Source organism: Centruroides vittatus, unplaced genomic scaffold, assembly GCF_030686945.1.
Source record: "Centruroides vittatus isolate TY-2023 unplaced genomic scaffold, ASM3068694v2 contig_882, whole genome shotgun sequence".
Classification (NCBI taxonomy): Eukaryota; Metazoa; Arthropoda; class Arachnida; order Scorpiones; family Buthidae; genus Centruroides; species Centruroides vittatus.
The window spans coordinates 2982391-3007073 of record NW_027122574.1 but is presented as its reverse complement, the minus strand read 5'-3'; the positions used below and the strand labels follow the sequence as shown (position 1 = coordinate 3007073).

The 24683-nt window shown below is 31.6% G+C and overlaps 1 protein-coding gene and 1 long non-coding RNA gene across 3 annotated transcripts in view; one reads left to right on the top strand and one right to left on the bottom strand.

Moving 5' to 3' along the window:
• The window catches only part of LOC136983464 (uncharacterized), a 370671-nt gene that overhangs the window by 118929 nt on the left and 227059 nt on the right, over positions 1-24683 (top strand). The window lies entirely within an intron of this gene.
• Positions 9263-24334, bottom strand: LOC136983384 (myc proto-oncogene protein-like). 2 transcript variants are annotated; one of them, XM_067280101.1, is made up of 4 exons: positions 24144-24334; positions 23221-23663; positions 18758-19351; positions 9263-9324 (listed from the first exon to the last, which is right to left on the bottom strand). In XM_067280101.1, exons 2-3 carry the CDS (start codon positions 23582-23584, stop codon positions 18801-18803), a joined length of 915 nt encoding a protein of 304 aa, XP_067136202.1. In that variant the 5' UTR covers positions 23585-23663; positions 24144-24334; the 3' UTR covers positions 9263-9324; positions 18758-18800. The 2 variants fall into 2 exon arrangements, with proteins under 2 accessions (XP_067136202.1, XP_067136201.1); XM_067280100.1 differs by lacking the exon at positions 9263-9324 and having other exon boundaries at positions 18648-19351.

Genomic DNA, 24683 nt, shown 5'->3' with positions numbered 1-24683 from the left:
ACAAGGCAAACCACTACTAATTTCAGGTAGAGAGTATAAATTTTTAATTAAATAAATTAAAAATATGATTAAAAATTGCAGCCCGGCATCACAATAAATAATTGCTCGACGACATCTGGTCACTTTATCCATGCGACAACTCTTAAATACTTGGTAGAAAGTTCAAAGTGTAGTAAATAAACACGATAAAGAAAACTTCATTGTTTATTATTATTTTCATTGAATGATTAGATTAAAATATATATAATTGTTTATAACTGTTTATTGAAGCTCAGCGAGAGAATCGAGCAAGCTTCCTTAGCAGCGACTCAAATTGAGAAACGGCCGAAAGACGTTTTGTGAAGTAACGAAGTTAAGGACACACATATAAAACTATAGAGCCTATTTTTGCCAAGTATTTAAATAAGAAAAAACTAATTTTTTAAAAATCACGTGACGATCTGCCGACCAAGTAGTTGCGAATAAAGTATATCCGTCGATTATGCAAATTGATTATATTTTCGGTTTGAATTTCAAATTGTCGCGATTAATTCGATTATTAGTAGCCTAAATGTATTATGTATATTGCTTATTTTAAAATTTTAGAATTAAAAAGATATGATATTAATATTATCCCATAAAATTTTTATATATTTATCACGATCCTGTTGAGTATGCTCGTGAAACAAGCCAATAGCGTGGCCTAATTCGTGAAGTATGACTCCGACGTTCCAACATCCACTTCCTAAATTCATAATCTGACGTCCACCCTGTTTTCCAATATAGGAATTGCATCTGAAATATATATATATATTATAATAAATATAACGTAAATAATTAAGTATCTGTATCAATATTCTTACCCATGCCCTTCCTGTATATAAATATAATTATCCTCAGTTTTTCTATATACAAAACGTAAGCAAGTTACACGCTTGATAGCGCGAAAAATTGTTAATAAAATCAAAATTCGGAAAGTTCTAGAAGAAACTATTATTATTCTATTAATAGAAGTCATTAATTATTTCTAATACAGCAAAATAACGTACTTATGCCAGGAGATAACTTGTAATATATTATACCATCATCCCAAAGTGTTTGATGAAATGTAAAGGCTCGACTCTAAATATTTTAAAATTCTTTAATTTAAAAAAATTTCTGAATAAAATTTTATATCAATACAATATTGAATATATGTTAAGAGACTTTACAGCGTTTGCGGCATTTGTTATCCGCCAGTTCGAATACAGATAACACGAAAAACGTCACCATTTTGAATGAAAACCCGAAACGACCCGCGAAAATTGTTGTGCCCAATACGAGTTTGCGCAGGCCTCTCATCGCATTTTGGGCAAACCCACAATGGGCACTAGATAAGACTTTTTTTGTGTCCACAAGAAGGAAGGAGTAGAAAATCCAAAAGGCAAAATATGCATAAGAATATTAAATTTTACGCACGTGTGTTCCTGGCCTTTCCTGGCCTAGTACGATGTCGCTCGCGCTTTCCGTCATTCCTTCTCGTATTTATCGCATACGCGATTCCGTCGCCGAGAGGGTCGACTTACTATCTTCTAAAATCAATCGGTTAGCGTCCGTTCACAATCTTTCTATCCATTGGACTTCATTGTTTGTCGTTAAGGTGTAACATTTTGCCCGTACCTCCAAAGCATTCACCACGGCTGCCAATAGCAAACTTTAGCGTGCGGCTGCGATATAATTGGCTAATTGCCGACCGCCGAACGGAGACGATGTTGATACTTAATAAACCTGCGAATCGGTGACGCCGATCTGGCGAAGTTCCGCGCACTCGTCCGCGAATCGCGATAGTCGATGCCGTAGCGGCAATTTGCGGACATTGCATCTTTCACTGAAAATTAAGAAGGAAATAATGTTTTGCTACTACAGTAGAGACTCGTTAATCGGAACCCCGGTAATCGGAATCGCCGTTAATCGGAACGATTTTCAGTCGGACTGTGTCGTGCTGAATCGAACGTTTTGATACTAAATTTACTTCTAAAGTATAATTTTCATGTTTTTATATTCTTCAATATACAGTCAAACCTGTTTTTATGCGGTCTTTTTTTGTGCGAATTTTTATTTGTGCGATTTTTTTAATGCGATTTTTTTATTTGTGCGGTATAGTTGGCGACTAGTCTCGTGCGATTTGTCATGTCTCACGCTGACTTATTATAGCTAAATAAACTTATTATAGTAATATTATTGCATGAATATGCGAAAAATGAAATAATTTATTTTTTAAGTCAACAAAACACCACCTGGACAAAAATATGTAAAACAGACGCTAGATGAGACGATGCAGTCAAGTGCTGACATCTGTTGTCAATAAATTCTATTTCGTACGGTTTTGAGTTATTTTCTATGTGAGACATTTTTATGCGGTCCCTATTGACCGCATAAAAAATATTTTTTTAATTGTGTTGCGAAAACTATTTTTTATAGCCACTCGTGAAGTTTCGTGCGATATTTTTATGCGGTCCCTATCTACCGCATAAAAACAGGTTTGACTGTATTTATTTTGTTTGTACAAAATGCAGAAATGATTTTTAACGATACGATAGCCTCGATTATTATTATAAAAATTTTCGTTAGGCTTAAAATCGACGGAAATTCAACACGAAGCGACACGCAACGGAGAAAAATTTGAATATCGGACAGGTTAAAGTATTTTTTCGTACATAATCGGTAATCGGAACAAATCACTAATCTCCGACGGCCGGATGGCCGAGCGGTAAAGGTGGCAGCCTACCGCTCTGGGGGACCCGGGATCGAATCCGAACGGGTCGAATAATCCCCAGGAATTTTTCGGGGGGTGGTCCGTTCGGATATGTCGGGCCCCGTCCCTCACCACCCGGTCGCTCCATTGTGGGCCTGGCCGAACCCATAATGGGCCTACTAAAAGAGGCCCTCTTAGTGCCCACAGGGCGAAAAGAATAAAAAAAAAAAAAAATTACTAATCTGAACAACCCCAGTCCCCAATTGATTCCGATTTTCGGTTCTCTATTGTACTTGTATGTCAGTACATCAGCTTGCGCGTTTCCCGACATTAGGCACCAAATATAATTATTTGGGTGCCCCTAGTTACGCGGCCGCGGTTGTATTTTCGTCGATCTGAAAAGAAAACATATGTATATATAGATATAGCCATTTCTACCAAGACAGAAACGTGAGATGATCGTCACCACGACGCAGTGGCGTAGCGAACATAACTGGCGCCGGACACTTTATTGGCGCCCCTCTTCCCCCTACAGAAACACATATAGTTCGTCTTGGAGACCATTTGGGCGCCCCTCTGAGAGTGGCGCCCGGTGCATGATACATCCCCTTGCACCCCCTCGCTACGCTACTGCCCCAACGTGTAAACCTTCATCACTAAGCTTGATGTTCTGTTGATGAAGACAGAAACCCCACAATTTCCCGGCGGAAGTTGTAACAGTCTACCGCTGTGGGCGGGGCGATTCCTTTACAATGGCTGCGTTCAGCAGACTCAACACTTCTGCAACTGCTGAACGCCCTCTACAGTAGCTCTCTTTCGGAACGTGTTTGGTGTTTTGACGTCACATTTGGTAGCGTCTTTCATTTACGCTACCTGAAACTGACCAATGAGGCTTTTTGTTCCAACGCATCGCCACTGATTGTTCAGCAGGTCCAAGTTGCTACGTACCGCTATCGATTTGCTGTTACATCTGTTGAGTCTGTTGAACGCAGCCAATGACCTCGGCAATAATGGCACGGCGGCACGAAATCGGTTAGTTCCGGATGTGACAAGATGGCGAAATTTCTGGGTGGCCTCGTCGGTGGGGAGGTAGCGAAGAAATTCATAAGATGTTAAATTTTGGAATATTTCCGCTCCAAATTCCCGATCCAAAATGAGAGACGCTATTATGTCGCATGTGAACGGCGTTTTTTGTTTTTGTGTAGCTAAGAAATACTGAGTGCAAAGGCACGGAGGCGAACGGACGGCTTACAATAACCTCGGGGAAGGTCACGTGACCCGCGACTCGAGCCCTATTGGGCGCGCGAGGCTGGCTGCCTCCCAACGGTCCAGGGAGGGCCGGCAAACCTTCATAAAACATTCATTAGGAGCTTAAATCTTACCACAAATCGTGCTGTTTAAACTTCCTCCACGACTATATTTTAAGCAACACTAACTTCGTTCCGTTTTATTTAACGTATAACGAGTTCAACAGCGTTGACAGTACGATAAACAAACGAACGCGCTATTTTACTCTTCGGATCACGAGAAAAGACTGACCGTTGCCTATGGAAAAATATTATTAATTTATAAGTGATCAAAAATTTAACTTATTTTCATTTAACTAACACAAATTACGAATAAAGCATTCGTAAGTTGTGACTGACCAGAAAATACCACAAATCGAGTTCCGCTATTGGCGCTGTTTCCCGTAGCGGCATAATTTAGAACTAATACTCGCTCGGGGTAGACGCTTGTAATTTAATCTTTCAACTGGTGCTATCTGTCAATAAAATACCGAACTAATTTCGAAATTTATAGCACTGTGCATCCTATTTTGACAACAAAAGCATTTTTACTTCAATACTTACTATATTGCAAGATATTTCGTTTAACTTAAACATTTAAAAATAACTCGACTTTTAAAATTTATATTTGATATAATGTTAATATCATTATATACATAATTTCACTTTGTATAAATAGTAAGTAATTCTGATTTTTTGAATTCGGCCTAATTTTACATCAGTTGAACTTTCCGGTATAGTTGAAAACATTATCGAAAGATGTCGCCATATTACACGTGGTTTGAAAACTTGTTGCCAGATTGGACAATTATTTAAATATATTTTAATATCAGGTTTCTTATTTACAATTAATTTTGATTATTTATATTTGTATGATAAATTATGTTTGTAATACTGAATTCATTTATTTAGAATCTTTTTCCAAATAAAAAAATAAAAAAATTAAGTGTAAGGGTGCGGCTATGCAAACGCGAGCGAGCGAGAATATGTGGCGAGAAGAGGCGAGACGCGATAAATATCAAACCCTGCGAGAACCAGAAATTCGTTCTCGCCAGCGATATTTCTCGCTTTTCGCTTGTGCATGGCTCTCCTTTGCGACAGTACAGTGCATGCCTGATGTCTTTCTTTGAACTTCAAATTCCTTTTGACTTTGTATTAAATACAAATAATTCGTTGGTTTTTCTTATTTATAGAAAATAAATTTCTAAAACTACAAATTTTCTCGTTGGTTTTTTTAAAACTTGTTTCATTAATCTTTCTTATTGTATTGTACAAACCCGTTTCACAGGTGTTAAATGATGATAATGCATGTTGTGCATATCACCTCATTACTTCCAATCATCTGATAAAATTTATGGGCGTGGTGCATTTTGAAAAATGTTATTTCCAACGTGTCGTCTCGACTTCACTGTAGAGTTGAGATTTTTTTTTTTTTCATCTACAGCGTAAATATTTTTTGAAAGTTACAGATATAAAATAAAGTACTTCAGATTATTTTAGATTTTTTTGTTAAATAAAATATAAACATGTTACCTTAGGTAGCTAAGATGGCGGCTCGTCTCTAATTCCAGCAAGGGAACAGTGGAACGCGCGTTCTAACCTAACCTAACAGATTAGGGGCCTTTTTATGCTCTCTTTTGAGTGGGAAAGGGCCTAAATCCACAAAAAAACCTAATAGATTACCCCTATTCTAATAATTTGGTTGCTTATAATTATGGTAATCTATTTTTTTTTTTTTTTTAACTCTTTCCGCCCTGTTGGCACTAAGAGGGCCTCTTTTAGTAGGCCCATTATGGGTTCGGCCAGGCCCACAATGGGGCGACCGGATGGTGAGGGACGGGGCCCGACATATCCGAACGGACCACCCCCCGAAAAATTCCTGGGGATTATTCGACCCGTTCGGATTCGATCCCGGGTCCCCCAGAGCGGTAGGCTGCCACCTTGACCGCTCGGCCATCCGGCCGTCGATATGGTAATTTATTAGGATAGGTTAGGTTAAAACGTGCGTTCCACTGTTCCCTTGCTGGAATTAGAGACGAGCCGCCATCTTGGCTACCTAAGGTAACATTAACCAAGCATTTATATTCTACAGTACATCTTATGCTGTTGTAAACTATTTTTCTGAAATGAAAGTTTACAAGCATTAAATTTGTTGTTTTCTTTTTGATAAGCTGCTGGTTTTTATTCTTTCCTGAAAAGTTTTCAAATTATATAACATATTTTATAAATATTATACTTTTTTAATGACACTGAAACTTAATCATTGGGTTTTTAATCCAGAAACTAGATTTATAATCTTAAAATGCTAAATTTAGACACATTAGTTTTGTTCCTGTTAGAGTATAGATTACTAAGATTAGTAACAACTATTGTAAAGAAGGCCTAGTTTTTATAAGCTACTCAACTGTGTAATTATAGCTTATGTTGAATTGTATAAAAATATTTAATCAATCTGAAACAGTTGCCTTGAAATTTTAGACTCCATATTAAATTCTAATAATTAGAATGAAATGACTGACCTCCAACAGGTTATTCACATTCTGCTGTTTTGCGGGATAGGAAGCCAGATTTTCAAAATATTGTTAATTATTCTTTAATTGAACAATTAATAGGCCTTTGAATGTTTATTAACAGTCTCTCTTCCCCTTGTTATTTCTCCAATGGAGTTTTTGACTCTACCCAGTCAACTTTTTTCCAAATTTTAATTTTTTTGTAATATACCAGTTAACAATATAATATCATAAGCATTACAATTTAGTTGTTAGTGATATGCTTGTTTGTCACTTGACAAATTTGAATTCTTCCTTGGGCATATTTTTATATTGCTTTCTAACGAGGATTACGGTGTAGAATGAAAGTTTGTGGCTACTATATCGTAAAACAAAATGAACCGTATCTTGTGTGTGTGTACTTTTCGCCGATTGAATAATAAAAGTCTGTTCTTTTTCAGTTACTCTTAAAACCTGGATTTTAAGATTAGATTGCAAATTATCAAGCCATATGTTAATCCAACTTTGTCTTAACTTCTATCATAAATCTGTGCTGCTGCCTTTTAAGAGATTAGATTCTCGGTAACTTCTTGTAAATCAAGATTCAAGATTTTGGTTTTAAAAACTTCAAATATTTTAATGTTAAATTAAATCTAGAACATTAGTGAATATATTTAGTTCGCATCTGATACTTTTTTAAATTTAATTCTTATATAAAAAGTGTGTTCGATAATTGGTGTCGTTATTCGGAACGGAAATAATGTAGCCACCCGTTTTCCTTGATCGAATTTCCATTCTTTCACAGGTTTGGCCACATTATTGTAATTCAGGTTATGAACTTGAGCAGTCAATCTCCTTTTGAACAAGTAATGTTAAGAGTACGTTCATCTGAATGTCAATGAGCCTATAAAACCTGACTGAATAGCTTTTTGATTTTAAAAATCAATTATTATATAATCTCATTTACATATCTTCTCATTGATATTTTCAGTTATTTGCATGAAATGAGTGAGATTTTTATTTCTAAGTTTTTTAAAGTAAATCTTCATTGTCATCTCTGTTGAAAAAAAGTAAATCTTTTTGGGAAAAAAATTTATACCTAATTCTGAAGTTATCAAAAGTTTTATAATGGTAAATTTGGATATATATATATATATATATATATCAGGTAATGAGAAAGATGACTTGTGTGACCAAATATTTTTGTATTCATATTTGCATATGCAGACTGTTATGAATTGTAGGAAATAATTATTTCCTAAGGTAAAATTTTTATAAAATGAATGAAAAGTTAAGGAAAATACCTTTTAAAAAACTATGTCAAGGATATTCCTAATTAATCTAAAAAATCAACAAAAATTCAAGAAGAAAGTTTGTTCTTGAATAAATATATATATATGCTATATATTTATACATAATTTTTTTTCAATTGCAAAAGTAAATAAATTCTTTGGTAAAATATCACATTTTGAGTACTACATGTATAAAGAATATCCAGCAAGAAAACACAAAACATTTGACTTTCATGTATTTTCTTACTCGATATTGGTTGTGTATAGTGCTTATTTACATATATCCAGTTTGACTATTTGAATTTACATTGTGAATTGTCATTCCTTAAAAGAAAGTTGTAGCAATGCCTGTTTCATAACAGCTTCATTTCTCTCATTTACAATGGTAATTTTTATTCTTAAAATTTGAAAAACCTTCATAGTCCATGGTAATTTTTTTTTTATCATACTTCTTTCCACTATATACTGAGAATTTAATATATTGTCAAGTTTTTGGTAACTACAGCTATATTTGTTTTAATAACTTATTAGATTTTCTTTACAAATATTTGCTTAATAATCAAAAATTAAAATGTAATTCTTTTGATACAATGTGCTGTCTTTTTTATAGTTTTTTATTGTATAGTATCAGACAGAAAGTTAAATATGTTTAGATACCATTGCAAGCTTTAATAAAAAGAAATACAGTAAAACTGATTTAACTCAAACATCTGTAACTCAAATATTTCTTTAATTCGAAGAAAACAAAGCGCTCGGTACATCTCAATGGAATAGCATAGTCTATTTAATGTCTCCGGCTTGAATTTCTTAACTCAAATTTTCTCCTGCCGAAGTTTTCCGTGGTTTGCCGACACCGATTTATTTTACTTCAATTCCCTCAACTCAAAGTTTAATATTCTATCCAAAGTGATCCTAATCAGATTTCAGTGAAATTTTCAGATAGTTGTATCTACTCTCCAACACAATTTTCAGACATTTGAATCCTCTGTAACAAAGTTTTTTCCTGCCACTTGGCATTTCGAGTTAGGAAAGTTTTATTGTATATAGTTTATATAGTGCAATTTTGTTTTTAACAATGTTTCTTTGAATCACTTTTTATTGTGTGATCTTTTTTAAGCATACTGGAAAACCATGACATCGTACAGGATCCTAGTTCATAACTCATTAGTCGGAAAATGAATAAATGAAATAATTATGATACAGGTGGGTTTTAAATTTTCATAAAATTTGTAATCTGGATAAGACATAGTTAGTAATAATTTGTAAATTAATTTCAATTTTAAATTATAGTTTTATCTAATAAAAGCTAGATTATTTTTGGCTGTTACGTTAGACCATAGATTAAAAACAAAATTGTATAATATTATTTCAAAATTAAAATATTATTCAAGCATTAATCTTAAGTTGTCTTAATAAAAATTTGAGTTTTTAATAAGTATATTGCTTTAAGACATTTAAAAGTGAAATAAGCAATTTTTAAAAACTTTTATTTAGAAACAGACTCAAGTATATATAAATACATTTTTAAAAAAATCTCCTGCCACCTGTCAAAAACAAAAACATATATTTAAATCAAATTATAAACTCAATAAATCTGTCAAACGTAGTAAATATAAAATATTACATGACTTCATTATAGAAAGCATAATCGTTATTAATCTACATTAGGTCACAGAATCAGTGTAAAAAGCTTAACTGACAAACCAAGAAAGTTTTTATTAATGAGTTCGTGTAATTAATGTTTAATCTTTTTTTCTTTAATGAAAAGACACTATGGCCATTTGGCCTTTCTCGAGTGCCTCAAAAATACAAAATAAACAACAGAGGAACAAAAAGCATTCGAAAATCAGCAAAAAAATACAAATGTGTTAATAGCTAAGAAAAAATTTCACTGCACTAAAACAGAAAAGCATAATTTATCTGTTATCCACGTAATTTTACTAAACAAATTTTGATTATCCATCATTAATAGCAATCTGGCCCTTTTCAACAATAAATTTACACTATTCTAATAGTCATGAAAGTACTTTTTCCAGTTTATTTTAAAGTTGCTATAAACAAAATGATATTTGAATCTAAAATTCATGTGCATTTTAAAGAATTAAATATTATTCATTACACCTTTCATTCACAATACTTATCTATTAGACACTATTTGTAATTTTGCAAGATCTCTTTGGTTCTGTTGTTTAAAGCAGTGTCAACTCTTTCATTTCAACATGCCAAAGCAAGAACATTTCAAAAATAGTTACTTGAACTTCTTTAAAATATTTTTGTATAGAGAAGCTAATTGCAAGATGATTGATCAAAATGAATATAAAATCAGAATAAAAGACTGAATTACACTGGAATGACATCAATATGAAATATTCAAAATTAGTTCATGACTGGTTCTATAATAGATTAATATAATAATTGGCATATTCTGTAACTTATAATTAATATTAGGATTAATACCCAGTAATAAGTAAATAAAATTGTCTGGTACACACCATGTCATAAATATTCTTTAAACATACCACTGTAGATATGTATGCAATATAAGAATGTTCTAAACCTTTGAAGTCATGATTGTAACTTTTTCATTTAGTAAACATTAATGATTATAAATAGTAAATGTAAATTTGTTAATAATTAGATATTAATATTTGTAAAAAGTGAATGAGCATTCTCAAGTTAACACAATCAAATTTCAGTTTTATGAATATGTGCATTTAAGATTAAACCCCTCTTGTACAATTCTCATAGGTAAGGAAAAATGTATTATTTAACAGCAGAGCATTCTAACACAGTTCCAATGATTTCAAATTTTCTGATATAAAGTATGAAATTTCCGAAATTTAATTTTTTTAATGAATTTGAAAGCTTATTACTAGTATGTAAGGGTAAATATTCTATGCCAAGAAAAACAAGCTTGTCTTTTATATATATACACATACAAACTTTAGGTAATTACAACAATAAAACATTCATACATTGGAAGATATAACATAAGACAAGCAGATAACTTCCATAAATTTCAGCAAACTATTTAATAAGAATGCTGAAAACATTCATCAGTTTAAATAGGCAAGCTTCAGATCGCATGCTGTAAACCTAGAGAATTTTACATTCAATTTAATAGAATGTATAGGCATTCAATAATTTTACATTAAAAATTCCAAAATTTTTAAATTTTGGAAGAAAAATTTGAAATGTTTACATCAAACATTATAAAATAATTTAGCAAGTTACAAACTTTAGTATGTTAATTTTATCTATTTTATAGCTTTTATAATAACAATGAAACAAAGCAACTTAAAATTATTTGGCTTCCATTTGGTTAAGAATCTTCTGCAGATTGTCATATAAGTTTGCCAAGCTGCTGATAGTTTGGCATTTGTTACGATTAAAGCATTCTCCATTATTGGTGCTTTGAATATGTCCAGGCATTTCAAAGTTCTGATCTGGTCGTTGTGAAAAGCCTGTTGTGCCAATTTGGCTTGCTGTAGGTTAGCTGTTACTCCAGGTTCAGTGGTATACATGTATAGGGTGCCACCTTATTCTAAGATTTTTTTCTATAGCACTAATATCTGTTTTGTTTTGGCCAAGCCAATAAATCCTAGCATTAATAAGCTGTTCTAAGAGACATAAATGGAAAACAAGGACAATAATAAAAATCTTATATCTGCATAATTATTAATTTCAAACATCTTTCAATCTTCATTGTTAGACATGTATGTGATATAATAAACTATATGAAAAGTGTGCTGTGGTTGTAGATTATAGTTTAATCAGGGATCGCAAACTCGGCAAAGGGCCAGTCCATTAGACATTTATAGATGCAGGTCATATTCGATATTATTTTGTAAACCAAAACAAACTAGAAAAAATCTTAAGTTAGAAAATCTTTTTTTCAAATTTGATTTTCGATTCTTCAATTTTAGGAATATACTTTTGAGTATCGGTATTATTTCGAGAAATCAATTTGAGTGTAGGAAAGTGGGCTAAATTCTTTGCCAACTGGGTTTGCCGAAGACAGAGTTTTGCCAGAAATGACTTAATTGAATCATACATATGACAAATCAACTGTTCACATTCTTGCATAGCAGTATTCAGTGTTTAAGTGACTTGTTATGTCAACTAAAAAGGCCAAGTCTTTGCACCAATTTTCATAAATGAGCCGAGGAATCTATTTTCCTTTGAATGAACTGATCAAAAATATTTTCTGTTGAAACTACAGTTCATTTTTTAACTGTTTAGTTTGTCATCACACATCTTTTCTATATACTTATCGTAGTTCTTACGGTTTGTTTCATAATGGTGTTTTAGTTTACATTCTTTCACCACAGTGACACTGTCTACATATCAAACACATTGGAATACCTTTTACTTCCACAAAGAAATACGACTTCTCCCATTTTTCTTGAAAAGTTCTCCTTCTTGATCTATTTTTCTTTTTTTTTAAACTTTAAATTTAGCCAAGCCATTGTTATAGACAAAACAAATATAAGTTAGTGTGTTAATAAAATGCTACTTCAATATCATACTACAATTGCAATCAGTAACCTTGTGACAATGTATCATATGGCTTAAAATGGTTGCAAGATGTTTTTAGCTTTTGTAGCAAAAAATTTTCTAAAAATTAGTCCAAAGTAGACAACTCAAAATAATTCACTTTTTTATAAATAAACCTGATTTTTGACAATAAAATCATGAAATGCCTTTTCATATTTTCCCAACGATAACTTGAGCCAAAAACATTTGTTCCGTGACTTAATTTATAGGTCTGATGCAGGCCTGCAAATTGTTCCAAAAATAAGGATGGCAAGACTCAAAATACACACAAAATGCTATGTCAATAACACTTATTTTATAAGTAAAGAAAGCAATGAATCTTGCAACAAATGATCTCACCATGACAGACTATAAAAATTAATTTTCCTATGTAATATTCTTAGCAGCAAATTACTGTAGTAGCTATTATTTCAAAGGACTTATCAAACCATGGTTATGTAATTTGAAAATAGACTAATTTCTTTATACCCAAGAATACTTTGCCCATTTGTCCACTTTACTACTAATATTAAATAATCTATATAATTTTGAGTAAAGGCAATACTAGTAGAAATAGATATTGCCATTCTAGGCTGAAACAACCAATGAAATAAATTGTGTAGACAAAAGTGTAGCAGAGTCAAATTTTTGTAGCCCAAAAAAGTAGTCAATGTGCAAATGATTTTTTTACACCAAATTAAAAAAAGGATAGCCCATTTTGGCACAAAATAACCAAATCTGGCAATGTTGCTGTGTGACAAGTTTCATTCAGTGGTGCCAATATTTGATGATACAAAAATGGTACAAAGGATTATAGTAATAATTTTTGCTTTTATTGAGAAGTTTAATTTTTTCTGTTTTAATTCCCGCACAATGTTAGAAGCATTGATTTCTAGAAAATAAACCATCGAGGCCATGGGCCGTATCTGGCCCGCCAGTTTGCAACCCCTGGATTAAATGATGATATCGATGACTTGGCTGCATAAGAAATATCTATTGTATATATTTGATTAAAAAAATGGTAAATCCTACCAACATTCCTTCCATAGTCCATTTTTGGTGCTGAATGATATGTACACTGTGTAATACAGGTATACCTCGCCTTACGTCGGTAATTGGTTCCAGGAGAGGAGACTTAAGTCGAATTTACTTGTCACTAGGCTAAAATACAAATAACCATTCCCAGTGCTGTATTTTATTTATAAATGCATTTTTAATAATGTATGGTTAATAAGAATTTATTTTAAGCTTACAAACAAATTTTAGTTTTTAATATAGTACAAAAAAAGTAATCTAAATTTACAAATACATGTATGTATGTATGCATGTAAATGTACTGTACATGTTTACAATTTGGCAATGTTTACAGTACATTTTATTTGTGCTGTGAACATTGTGAATGCTTTAAGACATTATAAAATGAAATGATTTTGTACGGTTAAATAACAAATACAGTTATTAAAATTATTTTGCGATAGTAGAAAAAACTAATTTGTTAAATTTACCAATATTTACATTCAATTTGTTTATTTACGTCGCAGACGTAGATGGCTGTGGATCGTCGGCATCAACAGCCGAGTCCGATATTTCGATTCTGAGTATTTTAATATGATTTTATATACTTTTATTCTTATTTATTGTACAGTAACGTGATTTTATGTGCTTTTAACACTTTTCTAGTGATATTACGACTTCAATATTTGTGACGGGCAGACGTAAAGTCGAATAAAACGACAAACTTAATTTTTATTTTTGACAAACGACGTATAATCGAGAACGACTTAACTCGAGGTATACCCGTATAAGTAAAAATATTTGAACTTTAATATAAATAGAAGAAAGAAATACTTATAACACCCAGAATTAGACAATTAATTACTGAACAAATATGGGATTCCCATTGCACAATTCAAAATTCCCATTACATGTGTTCAGTTGCATGTTAGCATGACTGTCAGCATATATTACAAGTTTGTTATTCTGAAAGAACTTTTATTTAATGACCTATTAGTGGAGCTTTCATTTAATGTTTCATCAGTAGCAGATATATTTGCTAAATTATTTTATAATAATGTGTGATGTAAAAATTTAAAATTTTGTTCCAAAATTTTTAAAATTTGTAATGCAAAACTATTGAATGCCTACACATTCTATTAATCAAATATCAAATTCTATAAGTTTATGATGTGTGACCTGAAGCTGGCCTGTCAAGGAGGCTGAAAGTATTTGTCAATTTAATTAAGTCATTTTCTGGAATTTGTGAAAGTTGTCTGCTTGTCTTCTTGCATTCATACTCACACTCATTAGCATGCTAATACAGTCTGGTTTTATTTAACTGGTTAGAAGGAATATTAAGTGGTCCATCAACTAACTAAAATCAGTTTGAGGAAAACACTACATTCCAGGAATTAAAAAATTATTCAAGTTTGTTGCACTTGGACTGTAACTTAATAAATTAATTAGACAACTTGCATTTTATTTTGCAAGATTTTTTTTAAATTCTCTTTTGAATTAATTTGCATAATAAATACCTTTTCATATCCTATTTTTGGTTTATATTCTATAACTCTAAGGCTAATTTTGTAAATCTCTTCAGAATATATTGCCTGTCACTTTAGAGCAGCGTTTCTCAAAGTGGGCGATAACGTCCTCTTGTGGGCGGTGAGTAAATCTAGGGGGGTGCTGGAGGCAGGGTACGGAACAGTGACCAAAGGCAAAAGTTGAAGTCACCGACAGCCGTTCTCTTTTCTCTGTTAAACGGATAAGAGAAAACATTGCGTTTAACGGTTTCCAGATGTTGAGAACAATGTACAGTAAGGGCACAAAGTGTGAGATTCATAGAAAAGTTTTCCTAAGAATGTTTCCAATCCTTTCTCACACAAGAGAAAATGGGTTAGGGGGCGTTGGGTATAACTTTATAGACAAAGGGGGCGGTGGATCGAAAAAGTTTGAGAATCACTGCTTTAGAGGAAAAAAAAAGCCAAAACTGTTTTGTAATCTACTTAATCTTGTGTTGTTTAACTATCTTGTAGACAATTTCATTTCTACATTTACTCTGGTGAATACTTTTTCCTGAGACACTTAACTGATTTTGTGTATATCCAGAATTCAATATCTTCAACTATAGAGCAGCTGAGTGATTGATTTTTGATTTACATATGTAGAGATAAACTAGGTTAATTTTAAAAATGCATTTGTATTTTAAGTTAGATTTTAAAGATGTATTTACATTTAAAAAGAGAATTTAAATTTATATTTGCCAGTACAGTGGTGCTTCATATAACGTACTTAATCCATTTCGGGTGCACGTCCGTTAAGTGAAAAGTCCGTTATACGAAACGCATTTTCCAATAGAAATACATGTTAAAACATCTAATTCGTTCTGCAGCATAAAATAACCATACTGTACCATAAAAAAATGAAAACGGAGCAGTCACCAATTATGCTGAATAGTCAGATGATGCGAGGAGGAGGTGAAGGAACACTTTCTTCACTCATTCATATAGACGCACACTTTTTCCACATTGCAGCGGGTCTCTTTTTATTGTTTTTTAATCGGAGTCAGATTCAGGAGAGGCTACCGGGGCTTGCAGGGTCAACTCCTCTTGTTACATCCTTTGTTTTTTGGCAGCTGGCTTCTTGAAAAACATGTCCAAGGTGGTCTGTTTCTCTCTCTTCTTCAACACCTGTTTTCCAAAATACCTACATCAAGAAGCTATTCTGGGAAGCCAAGATGGGGAAAACATCTAAAATTAGTAGATTGTCAATGGCAACCATTGACAATCTACTATTTTTAGATGTTTCACTCTTTTGCCGCAACGGCAAAAGTGGAAAAATCATTCGCACTTGATCGCAGAAAGTCTGTCGATTGCCTCACGGAACTGCCGAACAGAAAGTCCATTGTTCGCAGCCAGTCCGTTGCTCGAGTCACGTAACGGCCAAACAGAAAATCCGTTGTTCGCAGCATCATACGAGGCACCACTGTATATCTAATGCCATACTATAACCTATATCTAGTAGATGCTATATAATAAAGTTTAATTACGAATATTAAGAGAGATTTTGCTTATATAATTCTTTAATTTCATTCTTTTCCCTTCCCATTCTCTAAATTATAAAATTTTCATCTACATGTACTATACATCTTCTCTAAGTTGTACTTTGCTTTATGCCATAAGGAAATCACTTTTGTAATGTTATGCTAAAAATATAAATCATCATCAAAACTGTAATGATAAATCAAATTTTTTTAAAGTATGAACTAAGAATTGATGTGCAATTTATAAAATTATCAATTATCTGAATTATTGTATAAAAAAGATGTATTAAAAACTTAATCTTTCAGGCGTTTTAAGATCATGTTCAAAAATGAGCAATTGACTTTGCTTATGGAATTACTGAAATATAGATCTTTATAATAATAATCATGATAAAAAATAAACTAAAACATTGAAAGATTGAGTTTGCAATAGTCAAATACTTATGAAAAAACTCAAAACTGGATGTATTAACTAAAATTAATATAAAAAAAAAACCTGAAATACAGTAAAAGTAGAACATTGAAAACATTTGTTTTATTTATAAATCATGTACAATGGCCATCTTCTGGCCACCTAAATTAATTTATCTTACCTAATTGGAATTAATGAATAGAACAGAAAGCAGATATGAAATTAAAAACATTTGAAAATTACAAATTTACATATTGAGTCAAGTGTATGAGCATAAATATATTAAATACAAAGTAAACTAATTAAATAAATAAATTACTGGATTTAAGGTTTTTTGATATTAATTTCAGTCGAACGTTTACAATAAACTGCTTATGTTTTCATTATTATTTAACCCTAAGATATTTAAATTTGTTAAAATGCAATGATCATAATTGTTAAATTTCTGTTTATCATCATTAAAATGGTTAATGCAAAATTCAAATCGCGTGACAGCTAACAATTAAGACCGATTATTAATTTTTGATAGTCAAGAATAAGGAAGGTTGTTTGGTATTTTTTTCAAGGAGTCAATCTTTTATTTGAAATGTTTTGGGGTGACATCCATTCATTATCAGGAACTTAAAATAAGATAATCCTTGAAAAAAGTTTAGTATTATCTTATTTTTTGATTTCACAATAATGAATTGTCTATTGGTTTTGAAGACAAATTTATTACTTTGATTCTAAATATTAATTTTAATTATGATTATTATCTATTAACTATTAAATCATTTTTTAATGAAGTAGTGTATAAATATTATATTCAGGATGGATAAACTATTGCTATTTGCCTTAAAATTGACAATGGAAAAGTGGCATTTTGAGTTTAACATATTTAGCTTCAATAATTACATGTAACCATCTTTTTTCTTGAATGTATGTACTGATTGCAAATTTGCATCAATGAGTTATTCAAATAAGTTAGTTAATATTCCTTTTTTCTTACCTACAGTATGAATCTAGAGTAAAACTTCAATAAGTGAAATGTACTTCTTTTCCCCCCAACAGATAGATAATTGATGCTAAAAATGGATGGTTAACGTAAAATTAATGTTCCCAAAAATTCCTTTCATCTAAGTTCTGAATTTTATGGACTTTGATAGATTTGTCTTACTTACAGATATTGTATAGGTTTGACAATTGCTGAGTTGATAAATACATTTAAATCTTGATTTCTTTTTTGTTAATCTGGCTTAATCAAATCAAATAATTATGCAGATTGAACCAAAAGTTTGAAATTGGTTAGGTACTGCTATTTAAGATCAACTATGAAGCATGCAATCAATCTATCGAGCATCTAATCATAATTGCTATGAAAATCGTCCACCTAGACTAATTCATTTTGCCTAAACAAATAATTTTGACTTAAAATATTTTTAAGTAGAGCTTGAAAAATTGTCCAAAATCAAAATTTTGGAATATCAAAACTTTGTTATTGTCACAAATAATTCTTTACATGGTGTAACATCTAAAATATTTTATCATACTACAGTAATATTTAACCAATTGATATGTGTATTTTAAAATTTCATTGAATATTTTTTAGATGAACTCAATTCTGTGTGTTTAATTGTTCATCAGAATTATAACAAATTTATTTATATTTATTTATTACAAAATCAACAACCGCACAAGTAAACTTTCCAGTTTACTTGTGCAGTTGTTCATTTTTGTTATATACTTGAACAGAATAACACCTAAACACAAATTTCCAGCAAACAAATAAGCAAATATTTACTGTTCAATTGCTGGAAATTTGTGTTTAGGTGTTATTCTGTTCATTTATTTATATATTAAATATATATTTTTTAAACCTTTTTTTTTTTTTCAAATAAAAATTTTTACTAAAAAAATTATTTGCATAATTAGGTTACTTTCAATTTAAAGCTTAGTAAATTAAAAATGTACAGTACTTCTCATCATTCGTTACTTCTTAAAATATACTTACCGTTAATTACTACTACCATTATTATTATTATTATTTATTAACATTATTTTCTCCCTGCAGTGCGTTGGGATTTTGTGAAACTTTTATATAGTTCACTATTTGATTTCTTAATTGTTCTAAGTTGTTCTTGATATCCTTTATTTTCCTTTTTCAATTTTTTGATGTATTCTAAAGCTCTCTTCAGAACCAAGTTCATAGGTCTTTTGCTTGGCAAGTTTGGAATTTCCTCTGCAAGAGAAGCAACGTCTCTCTTTAGAGCATGTCTCCTGTCTCGTTCTTTCGTATTATGGAGAGCTCTTATGCTCTCGTCTATCTTCTTTTTACTTTTTGTATGTTTTCCTGAAGAATTTCCTCTGCTGTCTCTTTTCAACACACTTGATCCAGCATATTTTGCATATTTTGGTCGATTGCGACGTGGCCAATTTGTTTCTACGCTTACAGCTGTAAATATATGATCTCTCATGCTATAAGTACATTTTCTATCACTGTCTAAATCGTCGTCGTCGTCAATTTTTTCTATGTCAACAATTTCTATTTCATCTACATCAAGAGTTTCATTTTCTTCGTCTGTATCTAGACTTTCAAGTTCTTCATCTGTAAGAATATATCAAAAATTACTAAAAGAATAAATAAAATGAACTCGTAATTGTAAAATTTCAGGTAAATTAGAAATGGAAAGTAGTCTATACATGTGTACACATTGTATATATTTGTGTGAACAAGTTACCCAGAGAAATGGTACAGTATTTGGATTTTGCAAATTTGGCTCTTGAGTTAATTACAATTTCTCCTGGGTTTGTGAATTGTGTTAACTGAACAGTTTAAAATTTATTTGAAGTTTCATATAAAATTTTTGTTAAACTTACACAAAATTTCTTAAAAAATACTTGTTAATTTAAATAAAATATAAAAATCTAAATGCCAGTTATAATCAGGTTATGTGACAGCACGGTAAGCGGGTGTTGCAGGTTTGAGACCTGTTTGGGCCAGAACCTTCTAAATTATTAAAATGATAAATTTAATAACTTAATTAAATGAATAAGAGATGGTGCCTAATTGCCTACCTCTAGGCCAAATTACTTAATGATACTATTAATAATTAAATGTTAATATATCTTGATTTAAAACCAAACAATTACCAAATTTTATTTAAATTGTAAAAATTCCACAGAGCAATGTGAAGCATAGTACAGTACATATTCATAATGACAACACATGGTGGGAAACAGTGCATCCACATTAGGGAGCTTTTGAGAAAAGGGAGGTTCACAAGCATGTGAACTGTAAAACTTTCTTAGACTAACAATGTACAAATTTGTTAATAATTCTTTTTTGTAGTTTTCAGAATATGCCACTTTATTGCCAAGCCTTAAATTATGTGGCAGAGAATTGACAATTAAACAATTTCTTTAGAACTAAGTTATTTACCAAATATAATTTTGATGTGAATTGTCTAGAATTTTGATTATCAATAGACCAAGCAAATGGAATTCCTTAAAAATGTGTTATCTAACAGTAAATATTCCTGAATATTTGGCTGGTTATTTCCTAATATTTTTTGTGAATGGTTTAGTTTGACATTTATTGATTGATTTTTCGTTTTATACAGTTAACCATCATCCTTTTTCATCCATTTCCACAGGGTCATAGAAAAAGAGTAATTTAAATATACTGGTAATATACTAGAGATTAGGTTTTAAATATTTTTAGCAATTTAATCCTATTTTATAAACTTTATCAAATAGTATTTAAAATAGTAGACTTGATGCAATTACTACTAATAATTCTTAAATTTCATCTAAAGCAATATAAAAATCATTTTTATAATTCAATTATAAAAAAAGATATATTGAGATATTATATGTTGAATACATGATTGATATCCTAAAACATTCTGAAACACCATATTGCTTAAGTTGTACTTCATTTACTCTTGCTATGTCAAATTTTTATTCTATAAACTCATTGCATTTTCTATGTCCCAAGTCAAAACAAGTTTTAAGACCATGTTTCAATAAATTCATCAAAATGGCACCTAAAACAAACTTGAAATAAAAATTAACATTTAATTATGTACTGTATATTAGAACAAATATATGAAATTATTTGACACGATACACTGCAAGGTTCAAAATGTTTAAAAACCTTTGCATCAGAGTTTGTAAAAATATCAAAGTATTAAACTATAAATGCTAGTGCTGGACTTTGACTACTACAAAACAAAAATAATTACAATAATAATTAGTATAAGTCAAATGTTACAAATATCAAATTAAGTATTTACAATGCTATTTGCATACTAAACATGCTGACAGACAATAAAATGTTGTTTGTCTCTACCAATACCTGGTTATAAATATATTAATAGTACATTATTTAATATTTTAGCCATATTTTTAAACCCTAAATTAATGATATGGAAGACATTTCTGTAAAAAAAAGTACCAAAATTCACTATTAAGGCAATTTTTGATGGTGCAAACAACGAAAAAGCAGTTTGCATAAGGAGACATGTTGAAGACAAGTTCTGGGTATAAAGTGACCATGATTGTTCAGTATCATGTCATTCTTATCAACTACAGTGGTCATCACTTGGTTCTGATAAGAACATGCATTTCTTGTGCAGCTGTTTTATGAAAACAACAATGCATTTCAGGAATTTTCAAACTCCACAGATTCTCAGGAGAATGATCTATTATTCAACTTGAGGAAACTAGATGTCCAGGAGTTCAACCCAGTTGAAAGCATATATCTATCATTTCACAAGTTAAATATTACTATAGCTGTTGTTAAACAGTCGGTGAATAATGTTGCTGACTCCAGTAATGCACATGCAGGCATACTACCAGCGTATATCGTACGGTAAAGTTTGGAAAGTACTGAGAAAATTGGTGCAATGTTATCCATATAAGATCAGACACAACTAACAATTGCTGCAGAGAGGGAAACCCAACCGATCTTATCTTCGATAATTTTTGACAGAATGAATGTGCATATATTGTTCGCCACGGAAAATCCCGTGGGGCAAACAAAGCACATTTTCACCTCGGTGTAACAGTACTGTAATTGTCACATTTGATTCATGGAAAAACTTTATGTTTTTCAATAGATTCCACTGCACTCACCCGAAATTAGTCTGGTTTGGATTCATACTCCCATTTATCCTTGGACTATTCTTTTTTGATGAAACTAGTGGACTTGAGACATGTTCTGACAGTCCAGGTAACAAAAGATGCTAGACACTTTGTTGTATCCCAACTGCAACAGCAACAATGCCTCAAGTCAATCACTTTCATGAAAAGAGTGTTTCTGCGTATTAGATGTTGTGTAAAGTAATTTGTGACATTATTTCACCAAGATTAGTCATGTGTTTCCTATTGCTTTTCTACACATTCTCCAGATCTTAATCTACATGAGTTTTGACTGTGAAGACTCTTTAAATTTGTTGGCCTTGAAAGATTGTCACACCACACAGAAGCATCAGAAGATCAATTACAATCAGCCATTAAGCACACCGTTCATTGCCTTCTAGCTTTACACTTTCAGAATGGGGACCATGTTGCATTGTAGTCACCATTGCTAAAGTCTCTGCATGGCACTAGTGTTTCATACAAATAAAATGTTTGTTGCTTGCAGGGCCTGAAGTGCCATAGTGGTAAGTTTTGGTAATTTTTTTTTTTTTCTCCAGAAATGTCTTTAGCAAGTCCTAAAATGTCACAATGCCAGATTTGGTTGCATTTTGGACTGCTATATATCTTTCCAGACATCACTGAATAGTGGTTCTTTAATTGCCCAGTACTATATAAGTTAATGCTGCTTATTTTTTAAGAAAGACAAACCAGGAAGTGGTCTGATTCTTGAAAATCAAGTTCATTGCCAATTTCTCTCTCTCAGCCAAGATAAACAAACACATTTGAAATAACAGTAAGAAGATATAATTGGTAATTGGTTTGTTTTTACTTGAAATTCAGTGCTTTTGCCAATTAAAACTATAAACAAGTTTTGCTTTGTGGAAAAAGTAACAACTAGCTATTGTTTTCTCACAATACTAGAACAACCTTTATTAAAAACAGATAAATTTACATTGTATCAATTTAATATATGAAAATTCATAGGTCAAAATTTAAAAATAGAAAATTTAATGTGGATGCTAGTCACATTAAAAGTCCACTCATGTTAAATTCCAAAAAGTAAAATAGATTGAAAAGTTATAAAAAAAAATTAAATGGTTAAAAATGAATTCAATAAAGTTTCTAAAAGTACCGAAAGTAAATTATGCGCTTCATTAGAACGGATGACGTAACAATGCGTCATCAGTGACATCTCGCAGCGAGTTTAAAGAATTGGACTGTTGCCAGATTCTATTTAAGTTAAAGTTGCCATGTAACTTTTCTTTAGTTAAATTCGGTAATATGGACTAAATTTAATTATTTAAAAAACTTTTTGAAATTAAATTTACTTGCCGTTATTTGTGCTGTCACTGTCGGGAGAGTCGGGATTCTGCGAATAAGAATGCTCTTGCTTAATAGTAGGAATATCGGGCTCATTTATGTCCATTTCATAAGTACTAATTGCATTATTGTCGATAATTTCTGTAATTAGATCTTCGGATGCGTAGTCGACCAAGTTCGGATTTTCGTTCCAATAGGATCCTTCGAACGGAATTGGAGACGTGGGCGTGTTAATCCTGATTTCGCGGCTTAACTCGAACAGTTCTTCGTCTCTTTGTTCTGGGTCATTTAATATCGCATCTTGAAGTAGGCAATTTGAGTTTGAAGCGGAGCATGGCATAAAACCATCACCGTTTAAGTCTGGTACGGGTGCCATACTGAAACCATCGAAGTTATCACTCGAATAACTTTCCGAATATAATGGATTCTGGTCGTCAATCCCAAATAGAGGAATGCTATATTAAAAAAAGAAAAAAAATCAAAAATTTATATATATACCGGGGGGGAAATTACACCAATTATGGGTACATAACACACACACTACTAAAATAGCTTTAAAATACACATTCCTACTGTAAAACTTTATATTAAAAATCAAATTTACATAAATAATTATTTAATACAATTGTAAAAATTGCATTATAAATAAATAATGATTTTTTTTTTTTTTTGTTTTTAAATCGATGCTTTAGTTTAAATCAAGCAAATCCATACCATATTGCACAATATGCGGCAACCATACGTGGGTACCGGTAGTTGTGGAAATTAAAGCATCAATTATGATGGTTAGCTTTGAACACCAAGAAAGCTGTATTGAGCAATATACTCGGAAAGACCTTTGAAATGAGTAAATTGAATGGAATGGGAATTGAAATTGGCTAGCTTTTATGCCACGTGGTTAGATCGCGTGGTACGATGTAGAGAACGGGACATACCTGAATACTTGGATCAGAAATAAAAATTTAAAGATCGATCACAATCACGTTCCTGAATCGAGAGATGACGGACCGTGTTTAGTTTGCTGTTTAACAGAACTCGATAAAACAACATGAAATAGCACACACATCAACATAATAGAATCGGGAGACTGACTAATGGCGGCGAAGTAAATGGCCGACATTCATACTAGACTACTTACACCCCTTCGCAAAACTGTATCCTTCCGAGTGTCCTGACGTGTACGCTATCGGATCTAAAAATACGATAAATTTAAAACGTAATAAAATTTGAATAAAAATGTCGAAACTAAGATTTTTTTCGTAAAATGAATTTGTCTTCACAATTTCTCGTTATATCGATGTGTATTATTAGAGGACTACTTCGTATCGTTTTCTTAGTCGTTTATCGAGCGGCAAACGATCAGTGGGTAGGGCTATTATTATAAGATAGCCAATAAGCGAGTCGATTTCTAATCACGTGGGTGAATTTTGATATTTCCTGTATCTATATAATTATTCGATTGAATCACTTATGAC